Raw genomic sequence first — 12,188 nt, forward strand, 5'->3', positions numbered from 1 at the left:
TGTCCATCACTTCTTTTTTTGTTGTTTTTTTTTTTTTTTTTTTCGAGACAGGGTTTCTCTGTGTAGCTTTGCGCCTTTTCCTGGAACTCACTTGGTAGCCCAGGCTGGCCTCGAACTCACAGAGATCCACCTGGCTCTGCCTCCCAAGTGCTGGGATTAAAGGCGTGCGCCACCACCGCCCGGCTGTCCATCACTTCTTAAATCACCCATGATGACAGATATGTAATAATGAAGATGCTGTACAATACAACTATGTATATGCACTAAAATAAATCAACAAAACAGTTGTTGATAGCAAATTAAATACAATACCCCCTGCATTATGAATAAGAGGTACATAATATGTATTGGTGAACATATGAATACACATGTATCTTTGCTCTATCCAAAATAATCCTAGTTTTCCTTTCCTCCTTGTACAGACACAAACACAGGGCTGCCAGGAGTGCTTATCATTTAATAGACTTGTTTGTCCCCGGGAATGTAGGAAGTAGTGGTAACACTCTCTGGCCACGGTCCTGAAACGATCATTCAATTTAAATCACTTCTGGAGTTTGTTTTGCATATGACACGATTTCCCTGACTATTCTGAGTAGCAGTTCAGACAATTCAAAACCCAAACAGATTTTTTTAAGGCAACGAAAGCAACCCACGGCACAACACATTTTCCATGTCACTCATCAACTCAAATCTGTCACCTGTTCCACTTTCAGAGACTTGCCGGCTCCCTCAAAGGCAGATGTTTCCTGCCATCCCTCATGTCCACGCACCTGTTTACACACAACTCTGTGATGCTGCCAACGTCCTGCTTGCTCAGACTCATAGCCAGTTATCCACAGCTAACATCCTGAACTCCTCTCATAACAAATGGCAAGTTAGTACTTAATGTTTATGTAGGTAACATTTTCTTAGGACATTTCTCTATGACTCAAAATAAACTCTATAACTTATACTGTCTATGAGCCCTTAAAAATAAAATCACATAACTAATTCTTCATTTTAAAACCCTGTTCAAAGCCATAAGACATTAACTATATATACTTCAATTTATATTAGATATCTTAAATGTCATGATTTCAAATTGTATCCTATAGCTTACTGTAATATTTTCCCAGTAGACCTATATAGCCTAGGATAGGCTAAACTGAGTAATATTGAAATTTAAAGGTCACAAATTAAATATCAAGTACAATTACAGTGATTGGGGATGGAACATTTTTGTCTAATGTTAGCTTTTCCATTTTTAAAACTTGCATTTGATTTTGTGAGTCCACTGAGCTGTGAGCATTTCCTGTCGACAAAAATGATTAAACCTCCAGGACCTTTAACAAACCTTATGTAAAAATAAAAGTGATGCTGTGTTTCATGAGGGCATTGGCTAGATGGCAAGTTCTGAAAGGCAATGGACAAGACCTGGGCTTCACTTAAGTACACACAGCCTCATGGTGCACTAAGCCTGCTTTCCATTCCTCTACCCACCATTGACCAGCCATAATTAACCATGTTACCAGTAAAAAACTAAAATGGACTTGGTACTCGGATTTTCCCCCCAAATACTCCTTTCCCTGAACTATGTTTTGAGTGATATAAAGCTAATGCTATTACCAATCATGGTGATTTGGCCACTACAATCCAATAATTGATTATTGAGTGGAGAATGACACATTTAGCTGATTTAACCATGAGATAGACAATCAGCCCCTTTAAACTCTTATTAGACATAGTCTAAACCTAGCTTAGAATTTCTTCGTTTCTGAAGTTTAAAAGACTGCACACTTTTAATTTATGTGATATTTTACCCCAAAGTAACTCCATTTCAGAAGAAATTTATTCTTATATTGTGTTATCTGTGTAGCTTTTGAAAGTATTCATTTGAAAAACAAACAAAACAAAAACCTGGTAAGTAAAACACTTTGGGTGGACCTCCACTTCTAACCCAGCAGGGTTAGCAGGAGCCAGATTTTCTTTCTCCTGAAAAAATCAAGACAATAGAAAAACAGATAATGGTTCTGAAAAAAAAAAAAAAAAAAGATGGTTCTGAAGTCACTGCACTGCTAGTCAAGACGTTCTAAAACACCGGGAAATGGGAAAGCATGAAAGCTCCATCAGTGTCGTAAATATGGTCTCAGACTCGCAGACTGAAATGCAGTAAAAGGGTACCACTGTCGACTTCAGGAGTGGAAGAGATGGCGCTGAAAATACAGGATAACCAAGCTGGCTGTGGTTCACAGGACAGGCACACGAGGACAGGTCGAAACAGGGTAGAACCCTGGAGCTCTTGTGAGCTCCACCTAGAGTACTGACACTACTCAGCAGTGTGTGTGTGTGTGTGTGTGTGTGTGTGTGTGTGTGTGTGTGTGTGTGTGAGAGAGAGAGAGAGAGAGAGAGAGAGAGAGAGAGAGAGAGAGAGAGAGAGAGAGAGGGACAGAGACAGAGACAGAGACAGAGAGACAGAGACAGAGATAGAGATGAAGCTTCCTGAAGTGAGTATAGAGAGAAGGCACTCTCCACCTACACTACATTATGAATGCCCTGACCATCTGCCCTAGCAAGCACTTCATTTTAAAGGCTACTGAGTATTATTTAGGGAGATCGTCACTCAGTTGTAGGTGACTAATCATCTTTACATTAAATACTACTCTGGTCCTATCTGTAAAAACTTCAAATGTTTGAAGATGTGAAAGTATCAAACTGATAATTCATGTTGAAACTGTCTCATCACAAAGACCAAGAATTTTTTTCAGGAATGCAAAACTATTCAGTGACATCCAAAATAAATTCTCTAGAATTTAATTGAGGATTTTCAGAACTTTAAAAAGAAAAAAAATGTAATCCAAAATACAGAAAAAAATTAATTAAAACATACAAAAAACTGAAACAGACACTAGACAAAACATTAGCATGGTGCTACAACTGTGCTATCTATGTTCAAAATATTAATTAGAGACAGCCACAATGTCTGAAAGGAAAAGTACACTAGATGGAATTAATACCAAACTAGTCAATATAGCAAGAGATGATCAATTTGAAGATATTGATAGAGAAACTATCCAATATGGTGTAGACAAGCTTATTTTAAAAGTTTTTTGGAACTACAAAGACTCAAAATATCCTTGAAAAGAAAACCAAAACTAGAGTGACAACAGGTCATCTATAAAATTTATTATAAAACTACAGTAGTTCAGAGTTTCTCTGTGTAACAGTTCTGGCTGTACTGGAACTTGCTTTGTAGAATGGGCTCGCCTCAAACACACAGAGAACAACCTGTCTCTGCCTCCATACTGCAGGAATTAAAGGTGTGCACCACCACTGCCCAGCTGGGCAATGATTTTTGACAAAAGTGCCAAGTCAACTTAGCAGAGAAGTGATATTTTATACCAAAACGGTTTTGAAATGCTTACCTTTCTATGGATACAAAACAGAATACACACAGCTAACATTCTAGGCACACATTCATTTATAATGGGCAATGAGCACAAGGTAATCCAGAAAGGTGTATAACTTTGGGAGCCAATATAGGGGGAAATCTGAGGCACTTATTTAAAAAGTAGTTTAGCTGCCACACCAATAGCATTAAAAAAGAAAAAAAAAGTAATGAATTCTGCTTCATCAGAATAAAAACATTTGCTTTAAACCCATTATCAGATGGAAAACCAGCTCCAGCAAATGCCAAAGACTTGTACCCATAGTGTATAAAGACCACTTCAGACTCTGTAAGAAAAGAAACAACCTAAAAAATGAAAACAAAATAATATAAAAAAAGGAAGAAGATTTCAGTACCCACTTCATAAAGAAAGGCACAGAAGAAAAGCAAAAACATAAAAAGGTGTTCTGCTTCGTTAGTTGTTAGAAAACTACAAATTATAACAGCCAAAATCCTTATTAGCAAGGCCTACACAAAGACTAACCATGCCAAGTGTCATCAGCGGCAGGGAGAAAGGAGCTGGGAACCACAACAGTAAGAGACAGTAGCCGGGCTCCCAGTGCATCGACTCACAACCTTCTTCTTGCAGAAACTAGAGTGCCCACCCCACACCTTTTAGTCCAGTCCTGTGTTCCCATCTCTTCAAATTGTCACTGCCGTAGTCACTATGTACTACATTACTCAGTCACTACACAAACTTCAGCACTGAAAATCTTGTTACTTGATTTCAGATGCCTCTCTGGTACCTTAATTTGAACAACAACAAACTATCTTGGTAATACAGAAACTCCAAGGAAGTCTGAAATATAGCCATTCACAGAGGTTTCTTATAAACTTTAGAGATGAATTAACTTCAGGATCCAACTTCAAAGGTTGCTATTGGAATGCAATGTTATTAGTTGGAAATCTCAATTGTATTTCTCAAACCCCACCCTCAGTTTCCATGAGAATATTGCATAATCAGCCTTAACCTTCATGTATTCCTGCCCACTAGCTAATTTCTCTATGGTCTATGATGTGTAAAAAGTTTATTTGACTCCAGTTTTATGAACGATAAAACTTGCAGTAGCTTGCAGTTTTCCAATGCCAATAGCTACATACAGTACAAAATGGTAGCTCCAGCTTGGTTATGATGGCCGAAGACTCCTATTACGAAACTGAAATAGCCACAAAGAGCTGACAGCCACTCCATACCTGAGCCTCCTCCTGCTGCTTCTTCAACTGCTCCAACATCTGCTGAAACTCCGCCTCTTTCTGTTCAGCCTCCTCCAAGGTAGCCTGATTCTGTTCCTCATAGGCCATGGCCACCACGGCCAGGATCAAGTTCACCAAATAAAAAGAGCCCAAGAAAATCACCAGGACAAAAAATATCATGTAGGTTTTCCCAGCTGCACGTAATGTCTAGTGTAGAGAAGGGATAATTTCATTGATGTTTTAATATAATATCCCCAAATAAAAATCAGACTACAATAGTTAGAAATCAGGAAATCAATGTTTTTTATATACAACTATTTTCACCAAATAATTTTTGGTGTTAAATGAGTAAATACACATAAACATAACAATCAGGTCATTAGCAGTATGATTGCCATGTCATTTGACATAAAAACCATTTCAAAATAGTACTTGTTTGATTTATATTAAAGTATCACTATTAGGCTTTCTAGTGTAGGACCATGATATAAATGTCATGCTTCCCCATTTTCTACAGATTCAGAGAAATGAATTTCATATAAGACATTCTCTATACATGTACTTTCATAGTGCAAGTATGTTTGAGTACATATATGAATGTATATGCTTCATGTAAGAAACTCTCCATACGTTTTTAGGTATCTATTCCTATATATCTATGCTTCCAGAATGAAGCCCACAGCAGAGGGCCTTTTATCTAAGAAACTTACTATATTGTGTGCATGCATGTGTTTGTATAAGAAAGAGATGGGGTTGGGGAGAGACAGGAGAGGAGGGAAGAGGAGGACAGGGGAGGAGAGGAGACTGAGGAGGATTCTAGGCACATCTATTCTTGTAGTATGACCTCCTTAATATCCCTGAGTGTTACAAATCAGTACTTAGAATTTTGTATGAGTGCATCAACACAAATCCTACTCGTGCCATTTAGTTCATACCAACTGGTAAAGATTCTCCCAGTAGTCCTGAGTCATGAGTCGAAACAGAGACAAGAAGGCCCAACTAAATGTGTCGAAGCTCGTGTAGCCGTAGTTGGGGTTTCGTCCAGCCTTCACACAGATGTACCCTTCTGGACATTGTCTGTGAAAGAAAAAACAGTGGTGGGGTGTCAGCGAAAGAGCAGCTATTTCCACCAATCACTCTTTATTTATAGGAATTGTCGAAAGCCAAAGTTATTATTGATGATGACAAGGCTTTTGTTTCCAGAACACTTTAGCTGGTTGCTCACAGGTGACATTTGTTAAGGGACAGCAGCAGAATACGGAAGAACAAGGGAGTCAAATTTATGGCCATTTGGAAAGACGAGAGTGTAGCAGCCAGACAGTCCTGTTCTGATGTCATCATGATGCATGCTTCACAAAGTGGTAAGAATCAATAATTTAAATTTAAGGAGAAAGTGTCAGCAGGTGGGGGACATAAGTCAGCAAGATGGCCTGTTAGTCAGTTCTGTAGAGTTGTCTGAAATGACTTCACATTTCAAAATACTTAGTTTTATGGAAACTGTGACGACAGTAGAATTTCCTGCATCATGATGCTCAGGTCTTAATGTCAATACATCATCATCAACTCGGATCTTTACTCACTTTTTCCTTAGCATCCTTTTATCCCAGATAGGTTTCTCCACTAGAGTTTACATTTTCCTCCCTGTCTAGACTCGACTGTTTGGAACAAAGTGAGAATGCCATGCACACTTAAAAACTAAGATACAATCTCTTTAAAGGCATAGCATGTTCAAAAATCTACGTGGGACTTTACTGCATGGGGTATTTGTCTGCAGTCTCTAAGTTTTTTCATTAGTATATAGTCATAGGTATTTATTTTATAATTTGAATGATATTTTATTTCTTGTTAAAAATTCCCATCTTTGACCTCTGGGAGCTGTTTGAGTTGGTACTTGTAACAGACAACCTCCATGATTTCACACCTTTTACCCTGTAGCACTTTTTAACCTTCTCACATATTTCAGACTAATCTTTTTCTATTTCCTGAGAGAGCATTAGAATTGAGCACTCCTCTAAGCAACCCTGATTCCTCTTAAGGAGAGCAGTATCAGAAACCAAAGTCTGGGTGGCACTTGGTGTCTATTGTTACTGAGCTATCAGTACTTCTGGACCCCTCAGCTGATAGAATAATAAAGTACTTGTGTGTATTCTCACTAATGATGTATACACACATAAACAACATAAATATTTCCACATTTAGCCATTTGTGTTTATATTCAGACGCACTTGGAGTACATCTCCTATCTCGAACTCTAACCCTTCAGCACAAGGATCATTCTAGACCTCATCCGTTGCTTGTAACTTGTCAATCTCACAGTGAACAGCCTGGCTCCTACCATCTCTTTCCATTTTCTCAGTTGTTCAATGCACATGTACAGGGGCTTCGGGATTGGCCATCCATGCTATTGTGGGAAACACTTTATTGCTAGGCAACTGCTCCTTTCTCTTTAGTGTCACAGACTCTGCTCATATCCTAAGAGAAAGTTAGCACATTCACTCACTTCTCTGTTTACCTCTCACATTTTTGAGGTTATTTCACATATTTGTTTTATCTTTAAATTCTCTTGTCTCATATATATATAAAATTTCATCTTGGAATCCCCAAGCCTCCCAATGAGTTTTAAAGTTTGCATCAATTATTTTCCCCTCTGTGTTCCATGGCTTGACAAATGCTTAATATATTTACCATTTAAAGACTCATACAGAGTGGTGTTCCCACCTTAACTATACTGTGTTCTTCACCTAGTTCACTCTCCATCAAAAGTCTCTTTAAACTCTGATCTTTTGTTCATCATTGCTGTTTTGTCCTCTTCAGACACTGTGTGATTGTAATCTTGAGAGTATGTAGCTTTTACAGGTTGAATTTATTTTCCTTTCTCACATATGGACGTGAGTTTCCGATTCCTTGATCACTTAACAACATTGAATTATGTGTGCATACAACAGTGTATGTGTTTATTTAGATAGGCAATGACATCATGGCTGCTTCCAGTTTGGATTGATTTATGTATACAGCTGAGGAAAATAGTAGCTTGCAGATTTCTGTGTAAGTGTGTTTTCTAAATAATTGGCTCTCTATCTAGCCTTGTGGTGGTGTGGCTGTTTATTTTCCTAGTATTTTCCAAACTCTCTTACCAATGATCATTTACAATTTAGAGATTGCACTTTCTAGAGAGGCAGTCATTCTTATTATTTACACATAAGGCATTTCTCCCACCTTTATAAAATAAAATGTCCACATCTTTATTATTCCTGTTGTTATTAATATGTCCTTCTTACCCTGCATCGGAGCCATTTCCACAGAGCAAAGGGTCTTTTTGTCCATCCAAAACATAAAAATGGCCTGTTAACATAAAGAATAACCAATTTGATTTCATATTAAATTCTATTTACATTAAAAAACAGAGCAAAATTGGGGGTTGGTGAGATGAGAGGACTCAGTGGGTAGGTAAAGGCGCTTGCTTCTGACCTTGACAACCTGAACCTGATCCCCAGGACACATATGGTAGAAGGAGAGAACTGACTCCCACAATTCCTCTCATCTCTTTGTGTGTGCCGTTGTGCACAGGTGTACCCTCCCCCCCTCACACACACACTACTTTTTTTTATTTGCAATACATTTTTTTAAAGAATTCATCAAAGCTTGATGTTATTTCCCAAGGGTTCACCAATAAAGAGGCTTCACTTATAGAGTCTGAATTGCTTGTAGTTGAAAACTCCCTCAGCAATACTAAGGCTAACGGATAGCGGCTGTGCGTCTTACTGTCATCCGCAATGTAGTCCTTCCAGTTAAAGGTGCTCATTGTTACATTAACAAATGTCCCATTTGAAGCCGCTGTGCCATTGAAGTAGGAAGTAGTGTTGGTTTCAAAAGCAGAATCGCTCGGGGGCCACTGCAAGCATTTATTCCTCAGGTTGCCCATGAAGAGCTGCAGGCCGATTAGGGCAAAGACACTGAGACAGAACACAGTGAGGATCATGACGTCAGACAGCTTCTTCACTGACTGGATCAGGGCCCCCACGATGGTCTTTAAACCTTTGGAGAGAGAACTCTATGTCAGCTGAGGGGCAGTGTGACATGGGACAAGATTTCCTCTTCCTAGGTACACACATTCTCCACCTCCCATGAATGGCAGCTCAGCTACATGGACATAGAAGCTTTATGGACAGCCTCATGACTTGGAAGCAGACGAAAGGCTGACTTCCTATATGAATACCATGCTGCCACAAGGTTCTGAACCACTGTTCACCAATCTTCGGGAAGTTCTTTCTGTGTGATATCATGTATTACCACAAACATGTAGGAAACTAAATTGCGGTTGCTTTTTCTTTCAATTACTGTGTTTCATAAAGCTGTTTCTCCCAACCCATCCTTTATGCCAGCCTACAGGAAGCGGTGATTAAAAGGCAAAATGAATTTTAAGACTGTAAAGATCCCATGCCACACACATGCTGCTCCATAACCTTTTCTCTTTTATTAATTATGATCTATTTTTGAAATAGATCTGAAGCAAATGGTAAAATACAAGGCAGTCAGTAAAGCCATTGATAGCAAAGCTTTATCAGAGTGCAGGAGAAAAGACATACATCTTAAATGCAAGAGAGGGTTTACAAAAACACTCATTGATGAGATGTGGATGTCTCATGCAACTTTCTGTTAAACTCAGAGGCTGACTTTATGAATAAGGTTGAAATTGCCAACATTTTAAGGAACTGAACCAACACAGAAACACTCTTTGGCATTCTTGAATGTGACGGACCCGAATAACAAGCAACAAGGCCAATGGTGGGTTTGCAACTCCAATATTATTATGGTATGTTTAAAGTCAGCCTCGGTGTTTAACCTAGCTCTCACCTGGAATGACTGAAATTGTTTTCAATGCTCGGAGAACTCTGAACGTTCTCAACGCTGAGACATTGCCCAGGTCCACAAACTCTGTCACATATCTGTAATAGGGAGTTCACACACAAACACAATAACACACAAGAAAAGTTGGAGATATAAGGGCCTACCACCTTACACCAGTTTCTTCTTACCTGGAATTACAGAAATAGTTTTCAGAGCTCTCAAGACTCTGAAAGTTCGAAGGGCTGAAACATTGCCTAGGTTTACAAATTCTGTTACATACCTGTAGGATTAAATCAGAGTTACAGATAGTTTTGGCAAAGTTCATTTTAAGTAACTAATGCTGGGTTGGCATCTAGAGCCCCTTGAGATACACAAACAAAATTGATATAAAGCTCAGGGTGCCAAAGGCTGAAAGCTGCCTTTAAGGGAAAAAAATATTGCTTTATTTCATTTACATGAAGACAATTGTTTGCAAAATTTATTGTACCACAGTAGTTTCTATTAAATTGTAGTTAATGAGTAACTTGATTTTGATGAAGATAAAGACGGCAGGATATGAAGAAACTCCAGTTATTGCTCAAAGATTATGGGACAATAAAATAATTCCATGTGTTGCTAATTTGCTAGACATATCTACCTTCTAATATTTAGTCTGATGTGTATTATTATAATGTATATGGCATAGACTTAAGTTGACTAACAAGAAAGCTCTGTATTCAAAACATATCTTAACTTGATTTATAAGGTTAATTCCTTAATTTATAAGGTTAGTTCATTCCTTAGAATTTAACAGACAAAAAAAATTACTCACGCCATCACGATGACACTGAAATCCAGCCAGTTCCATGGGTCACGAAGGAATGTGAAATCTTCTAAGCAAAACCCTCTTGCCAAAATCTTTATAAGTGACTCAAAGGTATAGATCCCAGTGAATGTATATCTAGGAAAAGCAAGCACCCAAGGCACAGTTAGCAACTGTAGAGAGGAAATGGAAGAGATAGTTTTAGCATGGCAAACCCTAGCATTTTCTTTTTAAATTTTCCAAAACTTTATTTCTTTTTGTACTTACTTAAGACTCTTAATTATTCTTATTAGACTGAGTAAAGGATTAAACTAAAGGGAAAATAATGTATGTCATAAATATATTCTTCAAAACTTGTTGCTAAACTACTTATGTCTTAGAACAATAGTTTCTAAGGGGACTTAGGGAGGGTGAATATGATCAAAATACCCTATACAAAATTCTCAAAGAATTAATAAAGATATTCATAAAAGGGATAATGGTTTCCCATATTTTGTGGATTATCATTAATCTTGAGCTCTTAGAGTGTCTACAGAAGTAGACTGTAAGCCTAAAGGGTAGTGTTCTAACTGCTAGGGGACAAGTAAAAATAACTAGTCATATGTAACTTTCAGTAGCCACATAGTTGATGTCTCCTTTGAGAGGCATCATAGTGTGGACTCACGCACCTTTATTGAAATATCCCTCTTCAAGTTTTCTAATGGTTAAATTCATTTAAGGCTACTGATAGATTTTATTTTTTATTCTTGAGTCGGGTATAGAACTATAAAACTGCGCTGATTGGTCCCTGTGTCTCCTTCATGTATGCATTTATGATCCCGTAACATGCATTAGTTTTCTAGGATCTCATGTCTGTATTTGCCTAACATCCTCAGATCACATATACTAAATTCTTCAATCTAATTTCGTATTCAAACTTGTTTGAATCCTAAATTCAGCCTTCAAAGGGCAAACAGCTTTTTGAGTTTATGGTCTATCATTGTGTATTCTAGCCCATTTCTCTTGAGTGATGGCAATTTAAGTTATTTCTGTTTCTTCCAAAAATACTTGTTTTTAAACACCATGTTCTTTAAAAGTACAATTTGAGCTTATTTTTCAGAAAATTTCATCTAAGTCATAGAAACATTTGATTTTCTTATGGCAACTCATTGTGTTTTCCAGCCTACAAATTGCTTATATGTACGGAGTGTTAGGATTGGTGTTTGTGAAAGGCTTTTCGTGAGATGTTCCCTCGTAGGGAGGAACAAAGAAACAGATGCAGAAATCATCACATTCAGTTTCCCAAGTACTTTTTCTCTCCATCCCTCACCCTCACCATGCTCAAGTGGTTACAGCAGAAGTAAGTATAATCGTTGCTTACGAAGTAGCTGAATATTAAGAGGAGATGCATTTTACCACACCACGCTTATGTGGACTTGTATTTTAATTTGGTTGTTTGTGTACTGCATGACATAACCTTTACCTTCACCTCAGAACTGAGGTTTCTTATTGTCTTCTTTTTTTCCTTTGACTCCATGTAGATTTGTTTCTTTTTGGTTTTACTTTTTAAATTTTTTTTTCAGTGACAACCACAATTTTGCTTGTTTCCCTATTAGCTTTTAGTGTGATATTATTAAAATTAAATGAAATTTATCTGTGCCTAAATGCTTCAATTAGTCTTATTATAAAAAGTTTATACACAGCTGTTTTTACAGTTGTTTCCATTTTGTTAGCTGTAAGTCTTAAATGGCACCTGGTATTTTGGTTGAAAGAGCTGCTTCAACCTACAGACAGGATCCACTATAACAATAACATCTAGAAAATATTTTTGAATATTCTAAATGATCCTTTGCTAAAATATAAATCATTGATGAATGGTGGCTTAGAATGGCATACTAAATTTTTATAGTAACCTCTGAAAGTGCTAATAATAAAAACTGA

General features: G+C 37.6%; 1 protein-coding gene across 7 annotated transcripts in view; it reads right to left on the bottom strand.

Moving 5' to 3' along the window:
* Positions 1–12,188, bottom strand: part of Scn3a (sodium voltage-gated channel alpha subunit 3) — a 112,065-nt gene that overhangs the window by 62,336 nt on the left and 37,541 nt on the right. For 4 of the 7 annotated variants that reach the window (XM_052726500.1, XM_052726498.1, XM_052726497.1 and 1 more), the window contains exons 6-11: positions 10,278–10,406; positions 9,473–9,564; positions 8,381–8,653; positions 7,897–7,960; positions 5,554–5,695; positions 4,619–4,825 (exon numbers count right to left, since the gene is read on the bottom strand). In XM_052726500.1, coding sequence (XP_052582460.1) covers positions 4,619–4,825; positions 5,554–5,695; positions 7,897–7,960; positions 8,381–8,653; positions 9,473–9,564; positions 10,278–10,406 — 907 coding nt within the window. Of the gene's footprint in view, positions 1–4,618; positions 4,826–5,553; positions 5,696–7,896; positions 7,961–8,380; positions 8,654–9,472; positions 9,565–9,654; positions 9,747–10,277; positions 10,407–12,188 lie in introns of all 7 variants that reach the window. The other 3 variants (XM_052726496.1, XM_052726501.1, XM_052726499.1) reach the window with 1 other exon arrangement.

The sequence above is a fragment of the Peromyscus californicus genome, unplaced genomic scaffold (assembly GCF_007827085.1).
Source record: "Peromyscus californicus insignis strain IS unplaced genomic scaffold, ASM782708v3 Scaffold_7__1_contigs__length_154581171, whole genome shotgun sequence".
NCBI lineage: Eukaryota > Metazoa > Chordata > Mammalia > Rodentia > Cricetidae > Peromyscus > Peromyscus californicus.